The sequence below is a fragment of the Cotesia glomerata genome, linkage group LG7 (assembly GCF_020080835.1).
Source record: "Cotesia glomerata isolate CgM1 linkage group LG7, MPM_Cglom_v2.3, whole genome shotgun sequence".
NCBI lineage: Eukaryota > Metazoa > Arthropoda > Insecta > Hymenoptera > Braconidae > Cotesia > Cotesia glomerata.
The window spans coordinates 24,008,733-24,022,445 of NC_058164.1; the positions used below are offsets into that span (position 1 = coordinate 24,008,733).

At 27.7% G+C, this 13,713-nt stretch overlaps 1 protein-coding gene across 1 annotated transcript; it reads left to right on the forward strand.

Annotated features, from left to right (window-relative positions):
- Positions 1-148: 148 nt before the first annotated feature.
- On the forward strand, positions 149-13,468 carry LOC123269926 (sulfide:quinone oxidoreductase, mitochondrial). Its single transcript, XM_044735864.1, has 7 exons — positions 149-446; positions 5,698-6,034; positions 6,204-6,404; positions 7,850-8,053; positions 9,298-9,484; positions 9,552-9,798; positions 13,344-13,468. Exons 1-7 carry the CDS (start codon positions 373-375, stop codon positions 13,405-13,407), a joined length of 1,314 nt encoding a protein of 437 aa, XP_044591799.1. The 5' UTR covers positions 149-372; the 3' UTR covers positions 13,408-13,468.
- The last annotated feature ends 245 nt before the right edge of the window (positions 13,469-13,713 follow it).

A 13,713-nucleotide genomic window follows, 5' to 3' on the forward strand; every position in this document is an offset into this window, starting at 1 on the left:
ATTATTTAATTTTTTCTATTTCATAAATAATTAATAAATTAAATTTATTCTGTATTATTTATCAGAAAAATTTATAAATCATAATCCTTAAGAGCCTATAGTACGACTCATGACGATATACCTAAGTGTTCTGCGCATACTGCGCATTACTTTTCAAACTAAACATAACACAATTTAGGTTAAATGAACATTCTCTTAGTTTATATAATTCATTTTTTCATACTTTCACTATGAGATTTGTAAAAAAAATAAAACAATATTATCTCCAAAAATGTTTATCGATCCATATAAACGATAATTTCAATTGATCCTCAGTGTAATTTTTCTATATTTTTCGGTTCAAAGTGCAGCAATAATAAGTAATTAGTAAGAATGATGGCGATTAACTTAAAAATATTGAGCAAAGTGTCTTTGCGGGTTAATTTTACCAGAGAAATTCATCACAGGTAATTTATTTACGTCATTATTTACTTTTACTTCATTTATAATGATAATCATACAATTTAAGGTATAAAAATTTATATCAAAAGAAAAAAAATAGGATTTATTTAATCCATTTGATTTTTAATCCTTGAAATCATTTTTTTTGCACGACTCATGATGCGAAGCATCAGAGAGTGCTTTACGATCGAAAAATTTTTTTCGCCTCATTTTAGCAACTATTTTTAGTATTATAGCCTTGTTAGTTCACGGAATCAAGATATTTTGCATACTATTGTCGAGATAATTTAATGGAGATTAATTCCATACTTTATAAAAATTGATTTACTGCAATAGAAACGGAAAAAAACATCAAAATAGGTCAAAAAATTTTCCTGTCCGTCATGTATGAAACCCCGGAAACACTGTAACTTGTGAAAAAATCCATTATTTGAGTTAAATTTTTTTTTTTTAAATTCTAATCGACGATTGTAGGTCACTGAATGCGAATGGTTAATTAATTCAGTGTCGTTTAATTACAATTAATAAAAAACGAAAACTACAAGACTGTATATCTATATATCCATGTAAAATTAACATGGATGGTGATATATCTATATCTATAGATATTATGTACATTTTATTCCACCAGGGGCGCTTGTGCAGTACCTTTGTTATGCTTCCATCTAGTGGATGTTATTTTTATTTATTGAAAACTTTACTTACTGTAGTTCTTTCGCCCGGGAGTATTAAAATACTCGGTTTCAGCGCGGGAAAGGAATCATTTTAAATAAAAGAATTCTATTTAGACGTTATTTAATTTTGATAAAAATTATTTAGTTGGTTTCAATTTATTATTCAAGTTGACAAAATATTAAAAAGCTTCAAAATATAAAATTGAGGTTTACAATGACGTGATCTTAGCAATCTAAGCTCTCGGTGAGAAGTGTCGTTACATAGTTTTTCCGAAGAGCTTCAAACTCCGTTCTTCTCCCACCATAACTTCCATACATACATCCACTCTAAGGAATACATACACAGTAAAAAAATTTTCGTAAAATTTAACATAAAATTTTGTGTAGATGATTTTTTTACACAAAATTTATGTTAATTCTACACATACTGTTTGTATTGATAAAATCAACATAATTCTGTGTTAAAAGTAACACAAAAATATGTTAAAACTTTCATCGGCTGATTCTCGGATTTCTACACACTTAAATGTTATCCATAACACAAATAAAGTGTTGATTTTAACATTTTCTTTGTGTTACTCAGATCAGCTGTCAAATTTGTGAGTTTTATTAATAATTTAAATATATATTTAAATAGATTTTAATTTCTGAATAAAAAATAAATTGTTTCCCACAAATACAAAGTTAAAGAACTTAATAAAGAATTCAAAATTTTTAAATAGTGATTAATTAATTTTAATCAATAGTTGCTTTTTTACTACAAGTCAGTGGCAATAGATAATTATAGGATTAATGATGTATTAATTTCTAATTATTAATTATTAATAAACTCGTTAATTATATATTAATGGAAAATAATTTTTTTTTCACTTTGTATTTAAGTATTTCACGTAATGACACAGATCAAAATCCACCAAATTAAAATGACGTTGAGACTATCACATTCACATGTCTAAATATCTTGTGTGGCATACGTGACTATGCTCGTACTCCCGAGATCCCGTGCAAAATAAAGCGGAGCGGCGTCATAATTTAACATATCTTTGTGTAAATTCAACATATTATTTGTGTTACTATAGAAAACATCAACACAGCCTTTATATTGAATTGACATTTAAAAAGGGTTATTTATACTACCAACCGAATGGGAGTATTCTTTAACATAAATTTTGTGTTGGTTGGCCAGTAACATTAAAAAAGGGTAGTTTTACTTTGAATTAACACTTGAGTGTGTTAAAAAATGGATGGATTGATCAACACAAACAGTTTGTGTAGAATTAACATGAATTTTAAGTAAAAAAATCATCTACACAAAATTTTATGTTAAATTTTACGAAAATTTTTTTACTGTGTAAGCACACACATTTTCTACTACATATAAATGATCCTTATATACTAACATGTATTTTCTCTATATCTATATATATTTATTTCAGCCTATCGGCCTGAAAGTTAGACTTCACTAATATACACTTTTAGCAATACAGTCATTATGTTTATTTAACTATTTTTATTAATTTAACAGACCCTTTTAAAATCTATTTATAATAAAATTAACTTATAATTAACTTGAAATTAAATTACAATAAAAATTATAATAAACTATAACATGAAAATATATATATTATATTGTTTATAATATGTTGGATTAATGTTTGAGTTTGACTAATTAATAACTTGAATTAAATATTATTTCTATTATTTTACAATCGGATTTTCTAATAAAATTATAAGTCAATTTAATTATTATCATGTATAAAAGAATAGACATTATCGTTTAATTATAAATTAAATAATAATTAAATAATGATTCAATAATAAATTAATTAAATAATAATTATTAATTATAAATTAAATACAAGATAATAATTATTAATTATTTTAACTTAATTTTGCTTAACTACAATATTATATAAAGTTAGTTTTTAACAGTAAATGTTATTTAACAATCTTATTTTTGTTTAGTTACATATGGTTTTTTATTATTCTTTGTTACTTTTAGAACAAAGGTTTATTGAGTTTCACACGTGTCTTTTACGACTTTTCCTCATAGGTTTTTAAATTCCATGTGGCGAGAAATAGTCCTTGAATTAATCAAGTACCTTTTATGGGTTCTGAAAATTCGGTTACAATGTCCTTTTGTACCGAAATATGTTTTTTCCTTATTGCACGACTCATGATGCGAAGCATCAGAGAGTGCTTTACGATCGAAAAATTTTTTTCGCCTCATTTTGGCGGCTATTTTTATTATTATAGCCTTGTTAGTTCACGGAATCAAGATATTTTGCATACTATTGTCGAGATAATTTAATGGAAATTAATTTCATACTTTTTAAAAATTGATTTACTGCAATAGAATTGGAAAAAAACACCAAAATAGGTCAAAAAATTTTCCTGTCCGTCATGTGTGAAACCCGAAAACACTGTAACTTGTGAAAAAATCCATTATTTGAGTTAAATTTTTTTTTAAAAAATTCTAATCGACGATTGTAGGTCACTGAATGCGAATGATTAATTAATTCAGTGTCGTTTAATTGCAATTAGTAAAAAACAAAAACTACAAGACTGTATATCTATATATATCCATGTAAAATTAACATGGATGGTGATATATCTATATTATGGAGGGTAGAGGTAAGGAGAATCATCTGTGTATATGAAAAAGTGTCCGTCAAAATGTATTAAATTAGGATGGCGCCACATTTGCATCAAGGTAACTCTTAAAAGAAGCGCCAAATATTGTTAGAGTAGGCTTGAAAAATAAACAAGGAAAGAGAAACTTCCGCTAAGTTATGGCGCGCTTTTAAAAATCCGCATAAAGTGGGAAACAATATATGATTATTTTTTACGTATCATTTAACGATTTAACGCTTATTTGTGAATATAAAAAAATAAATTAATATATTAATAAGAAGAAATAACTATGTTATAGAAAATAAATAAGTACATGAAAATAATAAAATAAACAAACGAATGTGTTTAAAATTAGAGTACAAAAGTTCATCAGGAGCAAAACGAAAATATAAAAATTTTCCCCTGTAAGCAATCAATTTCTGCATCTAAAAAATTTTTAAAATAAAACATAGATACCTTTAATCAATGAACGTATTAAAACAATATTATTCGCTAAAAAAAAATTATTTATTTCTATAAATTAGTATATTTCAATATTACTACAAAAGCAGTTATGTAACATGGACTGAACCCGTAATGAACAATATAAATTAACAGCAATAAAAGACATAATGTCATACAAACATTATCAATAATAAATTAAATATTAAAAATTTTTAAAAATATCGCAAGTATTGATTTTATGATAATAATTTGGCATTTTTTCGATTCATTTTAGTTTTAATTTTTAGAAATTGTTAGATTCAGTTATTTCAGTTACCTCTACCCTCCATAATCTATATCTATAGATATTATGTACATTTTATTCCACCAGGGGCGCTTGTGCAGTACCTTCCTACTACAGCTGTTTTTTCGGCAATTAATTTTGAACGACTTAAGTTTTTTTTTTTTTTTTATATTTCATAATTAAATGAGCATTATGAGTCGTGCACTTTTGGATTTTCCAAACTTTTTTATTTTATTTTCTTTTGTAAATAAAACAGAGTTAACCAAAAGATGTTTATTACAACTGGTAAGAGTAAAAGCATGAAATAAATGATTTGAATATTTACTTCGAATATAAAATTTAACTAATTTTAATCATTTAATATTTACTAATTTGAATATTTCGTTTGAATTCACGCTCTCATAATAGATAGCGCTCTAATAACAGGTAGCGTCACCTGCTGGATGCACTAGGTGCATCACACCTTCCTACTACAGCTGTTTTTTCGGCAATTAATTTTGAACGACTTAAGTTTTTTTTTGTTTTTTTTTTTATATTTCATAATTAAATTAGCATTATGAGTCGTGCACTTTTGGATTTTCCAAACTTTTTTTAATTATTTGAAAAAATTCAAAATAAATAATTTTTAATTAGATTTCTTAGTTATAAATAAGCTAATGTTAATTTTACATTTTTTTATTTTGTATTTTTTCTTTTTATTTACAGCCTTTAAAAAACTATTTGTAAAATTATTTAATTTAATAAATAATTAAATAAGCACTTTTTAATTTTTTTTCCGTATAAAAGAAAATATATTTTATTAAGATAAAACCAATTAAAAATTATTTTAATTGACTGCAATATAAATAAATTAACAAATTTAATTATTATTTTATTTAAAATTGCAAAAAAATATTCCAAAAATAAAAAAAAAATTGTTTCATTTTAATTTATTTTTACTAGATAGTAAAAAATTTTACAACATTGCATTAAATATTTATTTTTTAGAAAAATTTCTTACGCAAAATTTTTTACTGTGTCCTTATTATACAACTAATTATTATTATTATGGTTTATTAAAAAAAAAATGTACTAACTTTCTGACCAAAAATTAAATAAATAAATACTTTGCATTAATTATAGAGATAAATATTTTAACAAAATATTTTTCTGTAATATTGGATTGTCTTTTTAAATAAAATTTCTCATAAAATTCTAAATAAATAGTGTTAATTTTTATAGATGTAAGATTCTAGTCGTCGGCGGAGGAACCGCAGGCTGTACAATGGCAGCAAAACTCTCGAAAAACTACCCCAACTCTCCAAACCACGTAATCGTCTTAGAACCAAGCGAGGTTCATTACTATCAGCCATTGTTTTCCTTAATAGGTGGCGGGCTGAGCAAATTTGATTCCTCAAAAAAATTTATGTCTGAAATTCTGCCGAAGAACGCCCAGTGGATCAAAGACAGCGCGATGTCTTTCGATCCTGAGGCCAACAAAGTCACCACCAGCAATGGAGACACCATCAAGTATCAATTGATGATCATCGCTATGGGTCTTCAGTTGCACTGGGATAAAGTATGTCTGCAAAAATTTCTTTTATTGATTTTGATCACAATTTTTGCCGCGATTTTAAAATAAATCTTTCTAATTTTTAATATTACAACGAAAATATTGATCCTGTAAAAAAATTTAAAAATTGCAGCAAAAATCTTGGCACTAATTGATAATAAAAGATCTGTCGTAGATTCCTGGATTGGTTGACAGTCTCAAAAATCCGGAGTCACAAGTCTGCTCGATCTATGGCCCTGAAACAGTGACGGAAGTCTTCAAGAAGATCAAGAGGACTTCTAATGGACCTTGTGTCTTCACTTTTCCAAATTCGCCGGTCAAATGTCCAGGTGCTCCACAAAAGATTGTTTACTTAGCTGAAGATTATTGGAGCAAGGTAAATTTTTTTCCCAAAACTCCAAAAAGTTATCTACACACAAAAAATTCTTGACCAGAGAAAAAATATTTATATATAAATTGGTTATATATGATTATATGGTTATATATGATTATAATCATATAAATATATGAAAAATGGCCAAATATAATCATATATAACTATATATAATTATATATAACAATATTTAATTATGGATAGAGTGTTTAATATGGTTTTACGCAATTGTCTATAACCAATTAAAATGCAAAAAAAATGATTAGATATAATTTTACGGCTATAACACCAACGGTCACCCATCCAACTATTAACCCTGCTCAATGCTGCTTAAAACAATGATTCGAATCAAGTAAAATTTCCTTAAATCAAGAAAAATTTATTAGTTCAAGAATTTTTATACTTAAATCAACAAAATTAAGTTCTTCAAAATTATATGAACATTTTTTTTCTGTGTAAGAATCTGTCATAGCTCTTAGAAAAAAAAATTTTCTAGTAATTTTTCAGCTTGAAAATCTTTTTATGATACACGGAGAAAAATTAATTATACTAGCTACTATACAAAAATAGTAACTCCTACTATCTATAATGGTAATAAAATTAATTAGTAACAAAATATAGGTGGTGTCATTGACAATTGTAATAGTTACTATTAATAATGGTAACGATTACTATTGAAAATAATAATTGTAATTATTATAAATTATAACTCTTACAATCAAAGATGGTAACTGTAACCATCTCAGATTGTAAAAATTCTGAAAGAAAAAATAATATAAATTTACTTAATTAAATCCTTTTTTTACATCCATATTTTAGCTAATGTACATTTTTTTCTTTGAAATATTAAAATATTATAAATTCCTTTGAAAATTTTTTTTTGAAAATTTGATTTTTTTTAAGATTTAAAAATTTTTTTTTTTTATTTGAATTTTATTGAAAATTTTGATTTTTTTGGAAATTTCAAATTCTTTTTGAAAAATTTGGCGTTGAAACTTGTTTTAGACAAATAAAAATTTATAAATATAATTTCAATCCGAATTTAATCCCGAATTTTATGTGCACTACACTGCACTACAGCTGCTTTTAGTTTATTCAGAAATGCATCCACGGTAACACAGATTCTTAATTTTTTAAATATTTTTTACTAGCTTAAATAGTAGTTATTATTATTACTGATGGTAACTGCAACCATCAGGTTATATTAGGAATTACGATTTTGATAATAGTAGTAACTAATTAAAATAATAACAGTTATTATTACTGATTACCATCATAATAGTAGTAGTTACCATCAGGATGGTAAATACTACAATTCAGATGGTTTTTCAACTATTTAAATAATATTTACTACTATCGAATTCAGTTAATAAATTTTAACATAACTAGATAATAAACTCTACTATAAAATTTTCTCCGTGTAGTTTTTATAAAATTTGTTTTTACAGGAGAACAAACGGAAAAATTTAGAAGTGATTTATAATACTGCACTTCCGGTGATCTTTGGCGTAAAGAAGTACGCAGACGCTTTGTGGGAAGTTTGCAAGAGTCGGAACATTATTGTTAACACCCAGATGTCGTTGGTTGAAGTCAGAGATAAAGAAGCTGTTTTTGTGGATTTGAAGAATCCTGATGTTAAAATTATCCAAAAGGTAATTTTAGATATTTTTCATCATACTAGACTAGTAACCTATCAATGGATGTATAAATGAAAATCCTGTCAAAATTTGACCTCTTTATATTGAAATTTAAAGGTCAAATTTACCATTTTCCATCTAAATAACAAAAAAAATTAGGAAAACGGTTGACCCTAAAGGCCATCCCTGCAACTTCCCGCTAATTCCGTTAATACCTGGCCGCTTTTTTGAGCTCTTCGAGCTCAAAAGTACAATCTGTGTGTTGTTTTAAGCTCTCCGAGCTCAAAAAGATACCTTTTCTATGCTTTTGAGCTCTTTGAGCTCAAAAGTCTGATAGAAGTTTCATAGAACACTATTTTTTGAATGTTCATACCGCAATAACTTTTGAATGAATGAACCGATTTTTACGCGGTTGGCGGCATTCTACGTAGTTTTTTAAGCCTTATAAATAATTTCTAAGTTTCAATTGGTCAAACTAGAAATTTCGGAGTAACTCTGAAAAAACACTTTTTTCGGTTTTCTTTCGTTCACGATATCTCTCGAACGAATCAACCGATTTTGACCGGATTGGCGGCGATCGACGTGGTTTTTCAAGGTTGAGAGCTGATTAGTTTTTGGAATCGATCGGTTGAGCCGTTTAAAAGTTATCCCAAAAAAACCACTTCAGAAAAAATTTTTTTTCCTACTTTTTTTTAGATTTCTCCAAATTTCTCAAAATCTATCGGTCCGAATCGGTTTAAATTAACAAGAAATCTAAGTTTGGCGAAGCCCTTTCGAATGGCACCAACCGCGATGAAATCGGTTCAACTGTTCGAAAGTTATAAGAGGTTTACATACTTACACACACATACATACAGACATAGTGACACCCTCGCGGGAATAGTCAGGAAAGCTTCCTAGGACCTCAAAACGTCGAGATCTGATGAAAACTCGATTTTCGAAAAACGGGCTAAAACCAATAACTTCCCGATTTTTGAAAATTTTCAATTTTCTTAGCGGGAAGTTAAAAATTATTTTTAAACTTTGGAATTTTATATCTTGCTCTACAAGCAATTTATCAAAAAAAAAGACCTTTTTTTGTAAAGCGTTAAATTTCTTACAGAAAATATATAGAATGTTTTTTGATACCATGCTTGTAGAACGAGATATGAGAGTCTTTTTGAGGTCTGGTTGATGAAATTCCAAATTTTCTGCTTCTAAGGAACAAAAAAAGCTTGAATAGAAAATCTAAGCTTAAAAAATACTTATTTGGATTCCAGTACTCATTCCTCCATGTGACTCCTCCAATGGGGCCTCCAGAAACTCTAAAGAAACATCAGTCACTGACCAACGAAGCAGGATTCCTCAATGTTGATCCTAAAACTTTGCAGCATATGAAGTACAAGAATATTTACGGGCTTGGAGACTGCACCACGACGCCTAATTCCAAAACTATGGCAGCCATTGGTAAGATTCGCTACATGTTGAAATATGTCTGGTTTAGCTAACAAAAAGATTAATTTACTTTGAGCAGCTTCGCAGTCAAAAGTTGTGCACAATCATGTACTGAGCTTCTTGAACGGCAAGAAGTCCAATTTAGAGTACAATGGCTACGCTTCTTGTCCTTTGGTGACTGGACCGGGAAAGTGCATCCTAGCGGAATTTGATTACAATCTCCAGCCGCTAGAAACGTTCCCAGTTGATCAGAAAAATGAATACTGGGCGATGTTCATGATGAAGAAGTATATGTTCCCGTTTCTTTATTGGAATTTTATGCTCAAGCAAGTTTGATATATTATTATTATTTTTATTATTATATTGACGAGAAACTTTATAAAATCTGTAGCTGCAAAATTTGTATTAAGGGGTTACATGGGTTTCACGGTTTCAAAAAATCGATTTTTTTAAAAATGTTTTATTAAATTCTACAACATTTCTAAAATATTGTCCTAAAGTTTCAAATCAATCCGAATAATAGTTTCGGAGATACAGTTTTAAAAAGTTGCGCGCTCAAGGCGCTAATGTATTTTTTACACGCTTTATATTAGCTTCACTTGTATGTCAGTTTGTTTGTCAGTTTGTCAGTAACTCTCCGTGGGTAATCTGCGCGCCTGCGGCCTTCCTTGGTTCTGGTAGCCGTTTCTCAGGCTCCCTCTCCGAAATCGAACTCTGATTCCCCGTATTTATAAATAATTATTTTTTATTAGCTTCACTGGTATGTCAGTATGTCAGTATGTCAGTATGTAACTCTCCGTGGGTAATTTGCGCGCCTGAATATTTTTGATAATCAACAAATAATAGTTTAAAAAAACTAAAAAATCACGCTTTTATAAATAAACCAAACTAAAAAGTAAAAAATAAATAATAGTTTAAAAACTAAAAACACGCTTTTATAGAAAACCAAACGAAACAATAGAAAATCAATTTAGATTAAGAATAGTGTTAAAAATTTCAATAAATATAAATTAATAATAGTGTAAATAAAAAAATGTATTTTATTTTAAAAAAAGCGTGGGGTGCTTTTTAAGATATTATCAAAATGATAATCACTCTACTCATATCTGTCAATAAAATATTTATAACTATTGACACCATGCACCTCACGCTTTTTTTAAAATAAAATACATTTTTTTTATTTACACTATTATTAATTTATATTTATTGAAATTTTTAACACTATTCTTAATTTAAATTTATTTTCTATTTTTTAGTTTGGTTTTCTATAAAAAGCGTGTTTTTAGTTTTTTTAAACTATTATTTTGTCACTCAAAACTTTAAGGAGGTCCTTTCGCCGCCAATGTAAAATAAAAAATATTAGATTATGAGTAAATTTAATTTTTTTCTAATAGTTAAGGTCCTTATTTATCTTATAGTGAGGTTTAAATTATACTTTACCGGACAAATTTTTGAAAAAATAAAATTTTTAAATGTTAGTATTTGTTCAGAGTCTTACGAGAAAATCAGACGTTTGCAGTATTTCTCAAATTATACTATCAGTCATGGATTAGATGAAGTAAAAAAAAACTAAAAATCAGATTTTCGAAATATTCAGGTTTCTTTTTTTGCAATAAAATATATCAGTTACCGAGATATTTATTGAGAAATTAATATTTAAAAATCACAAAAAATTCTCAAGTTACCTACAATAAAATGGAGTCAAAAGATTTGGCAACGTTGCGTAGCGCGCGAGCTTCAGACCATTCAATAAATTCAAACTAAACTTTAACGCGCTTATGTTTTTCATGCATACTTATTAGTTAATTTATTGTTAACAAATTTTCAGAATTCATAATTGAAAAATAAAACAATAATTAAAAAATACTAGCATTCCTGCCATGAGACATTACAATGTTATGGTTTTGTGACTAAACATTTTTAATTTATTTATTTATTTACACTGACTGCAAAAAGTTAAACACGGTTAAGGTTATATTGTGCAAATAAAAATGTAAACAACCGAAATAAAGCGTTGCCAAATCACGGACAGGTTACTAACAGCTGATTTACAACAGTCAAATTAATTTTTGTATTTAACTATTTTTTCTTTTAATTTTCAAAATTTCAACGATTAATGCCTGATATACTATTTATTTTTTAATTTTAGAAATTTTTATGGGTTTTGTATTTTAATTTATTGAAAATTTACTACTACAGTTGTTATGACTCAACTGGAGCGAAAGGACTTCCTTAAACGCGTTTTTCTCAAAACTATGTTTTCAAAGACGGTACCCATGATTTCTCGAGAACTATTCAACCAATCTTGATGAATTTTTAGACAGGTCTTCAAGATATAATTTACAAGATCTTGAACGAAAGATTTTTAACTTCCCGCTAAGAAAATTGAAAATTTTCAAAAATCGGGAAGTTATTGTTTTTACCCCGTTTTTCGAAAATCGAGTTTTCATCAGATCTCGACATTTTGAGGTCCTAGGAAGCTTCCCTGACTATTCCCGCTATGGTGTCCGTGCGGCTGTATGTATGTATGTATGTGTGTGTGTGTATGTATGTAAACCTCTTAAAACTATTGAACGGCTCGGCCGATCGGATCGAAATAGGTGGCAATCCAAAGAGTATCATTGCCATTAAATTTCGTGAAAATTTGAATCGATTCGGTTTGCTAGATTTTGAGAAATCTCAAAAATAAAGTTTTCAAAAAATCGTTTTCTTGGAATAACTTCTAAACGGCTTTTCCGATCAATTCCAAAAACTAATCAGCTCTTAAGATTAAGAAACCACGTCGATTGTCACCAGTCTCATCAAAATCGGTTGATTTATTCGAGAGTTATTGAAAACGAAAAATTTCGAAAAAAGTGTTTTTTTAACATAACTTCAAGATTTATTTTTGGATCATTTTTGCCGAAATGGAATTATTATTAGAGCCCAAAAAATCACGTCGATCGCCACCAAGAACGTGAGAATTTGTTGATTGGTTCGTGAGTTATCGTTGTCAAAAAAATTCGGAAAAAGTGAATTTTTCAAATTTCTCTAAAATTTTCGGTTCGATCAGTTTGTGTTCAAAAGTATATCATAGATTCTGAAAAAGTGCGTGGAATACTGCCAATCGCGTGAAAATCGATTCTTTCATTTAGAAATTATTGCAGTTTGAAAATTAAAAAAATACTGTTTTATTAAACTTCTATCAGCCTTTTGAGCTCGAAGAGCTCAAAAGCATACAAAAGCTATTTCTTTGAGCTCGGAGAGCTCAAAATAACACACAAATTGTATTTTTGAGCTCGAAGAGCTCAGAAACGTTATGTGCAATTTCAAGCGTTTAGGTATGGAATTGGCGGGAAGTTGCAGGGATGGCCTTTAGGGTCAACCGTTTTCCAGATTTTTTTTTTCAATTACAACTATTTAAAAAAAAAATGCTGCGAAATTTTAGCCAAATTTTCAATTTTTTTGTAAAAACCTCTGCCAAAAATCCAATTTTTATTTTTTTTTCTTTGTTCAAGACCTATTTTAAAGTCTTAACTAAAGCACATGTTTTTTTTTTTTTTTTTTTTTTTTTCACTTCAAATAATTTTGCTAGGAGTTCTGCTGATCACGCGGAAGCATCTTTTTTTCGAGAGTTCGCTGGAAATGACGTCACATTAGCAGAGTTTTGAAATTTTTTTTTTTAATTTCAGTAATCCCTTATTAAACATGTGTCTTTAAGACAGTAAAAAGTTTGAATAAAATATTTCATTTTTTCTATTAAAAAAAAATTGTTGAAAATAGGCCATTTTTTCCGGAGGAAACCCATGTAACCTCTTAAAGAAATTTATTTCTGAATTTTGAAACAAAACTGCTGAATGAAATTTATTAAAAAAAATAATTTTTATTTCAGAGGTCAGTGGAGCGGGCCTGAATTCATTAGAAAGAGTCTAGCGATATTTAAATCTAATAAATAAAATTGTAAATAGAATCTTTATACTTGTAATATATTTTATAAAATTGTTTCTAAAATTTAAAGTTGTGTGTTAAATTATTTAATTTTATCCAAATTAAAATTCAGAAATAAGCTCGTTAAAATTGTAATTTTTTATGGTTCTAACTTTGACTTTAAGTAACTCTCAAAGTAATTTTTTGAAAAAATTAAAAGAGATCTTTATTATTACACTCGTCCGCTAATGAGTTATAAGCTTCCAAAGTATTTAATTTAGAAATAAACCCTTGAATTTTGAAATTTTCTACAATTATTTAAGAATGCGCAACGA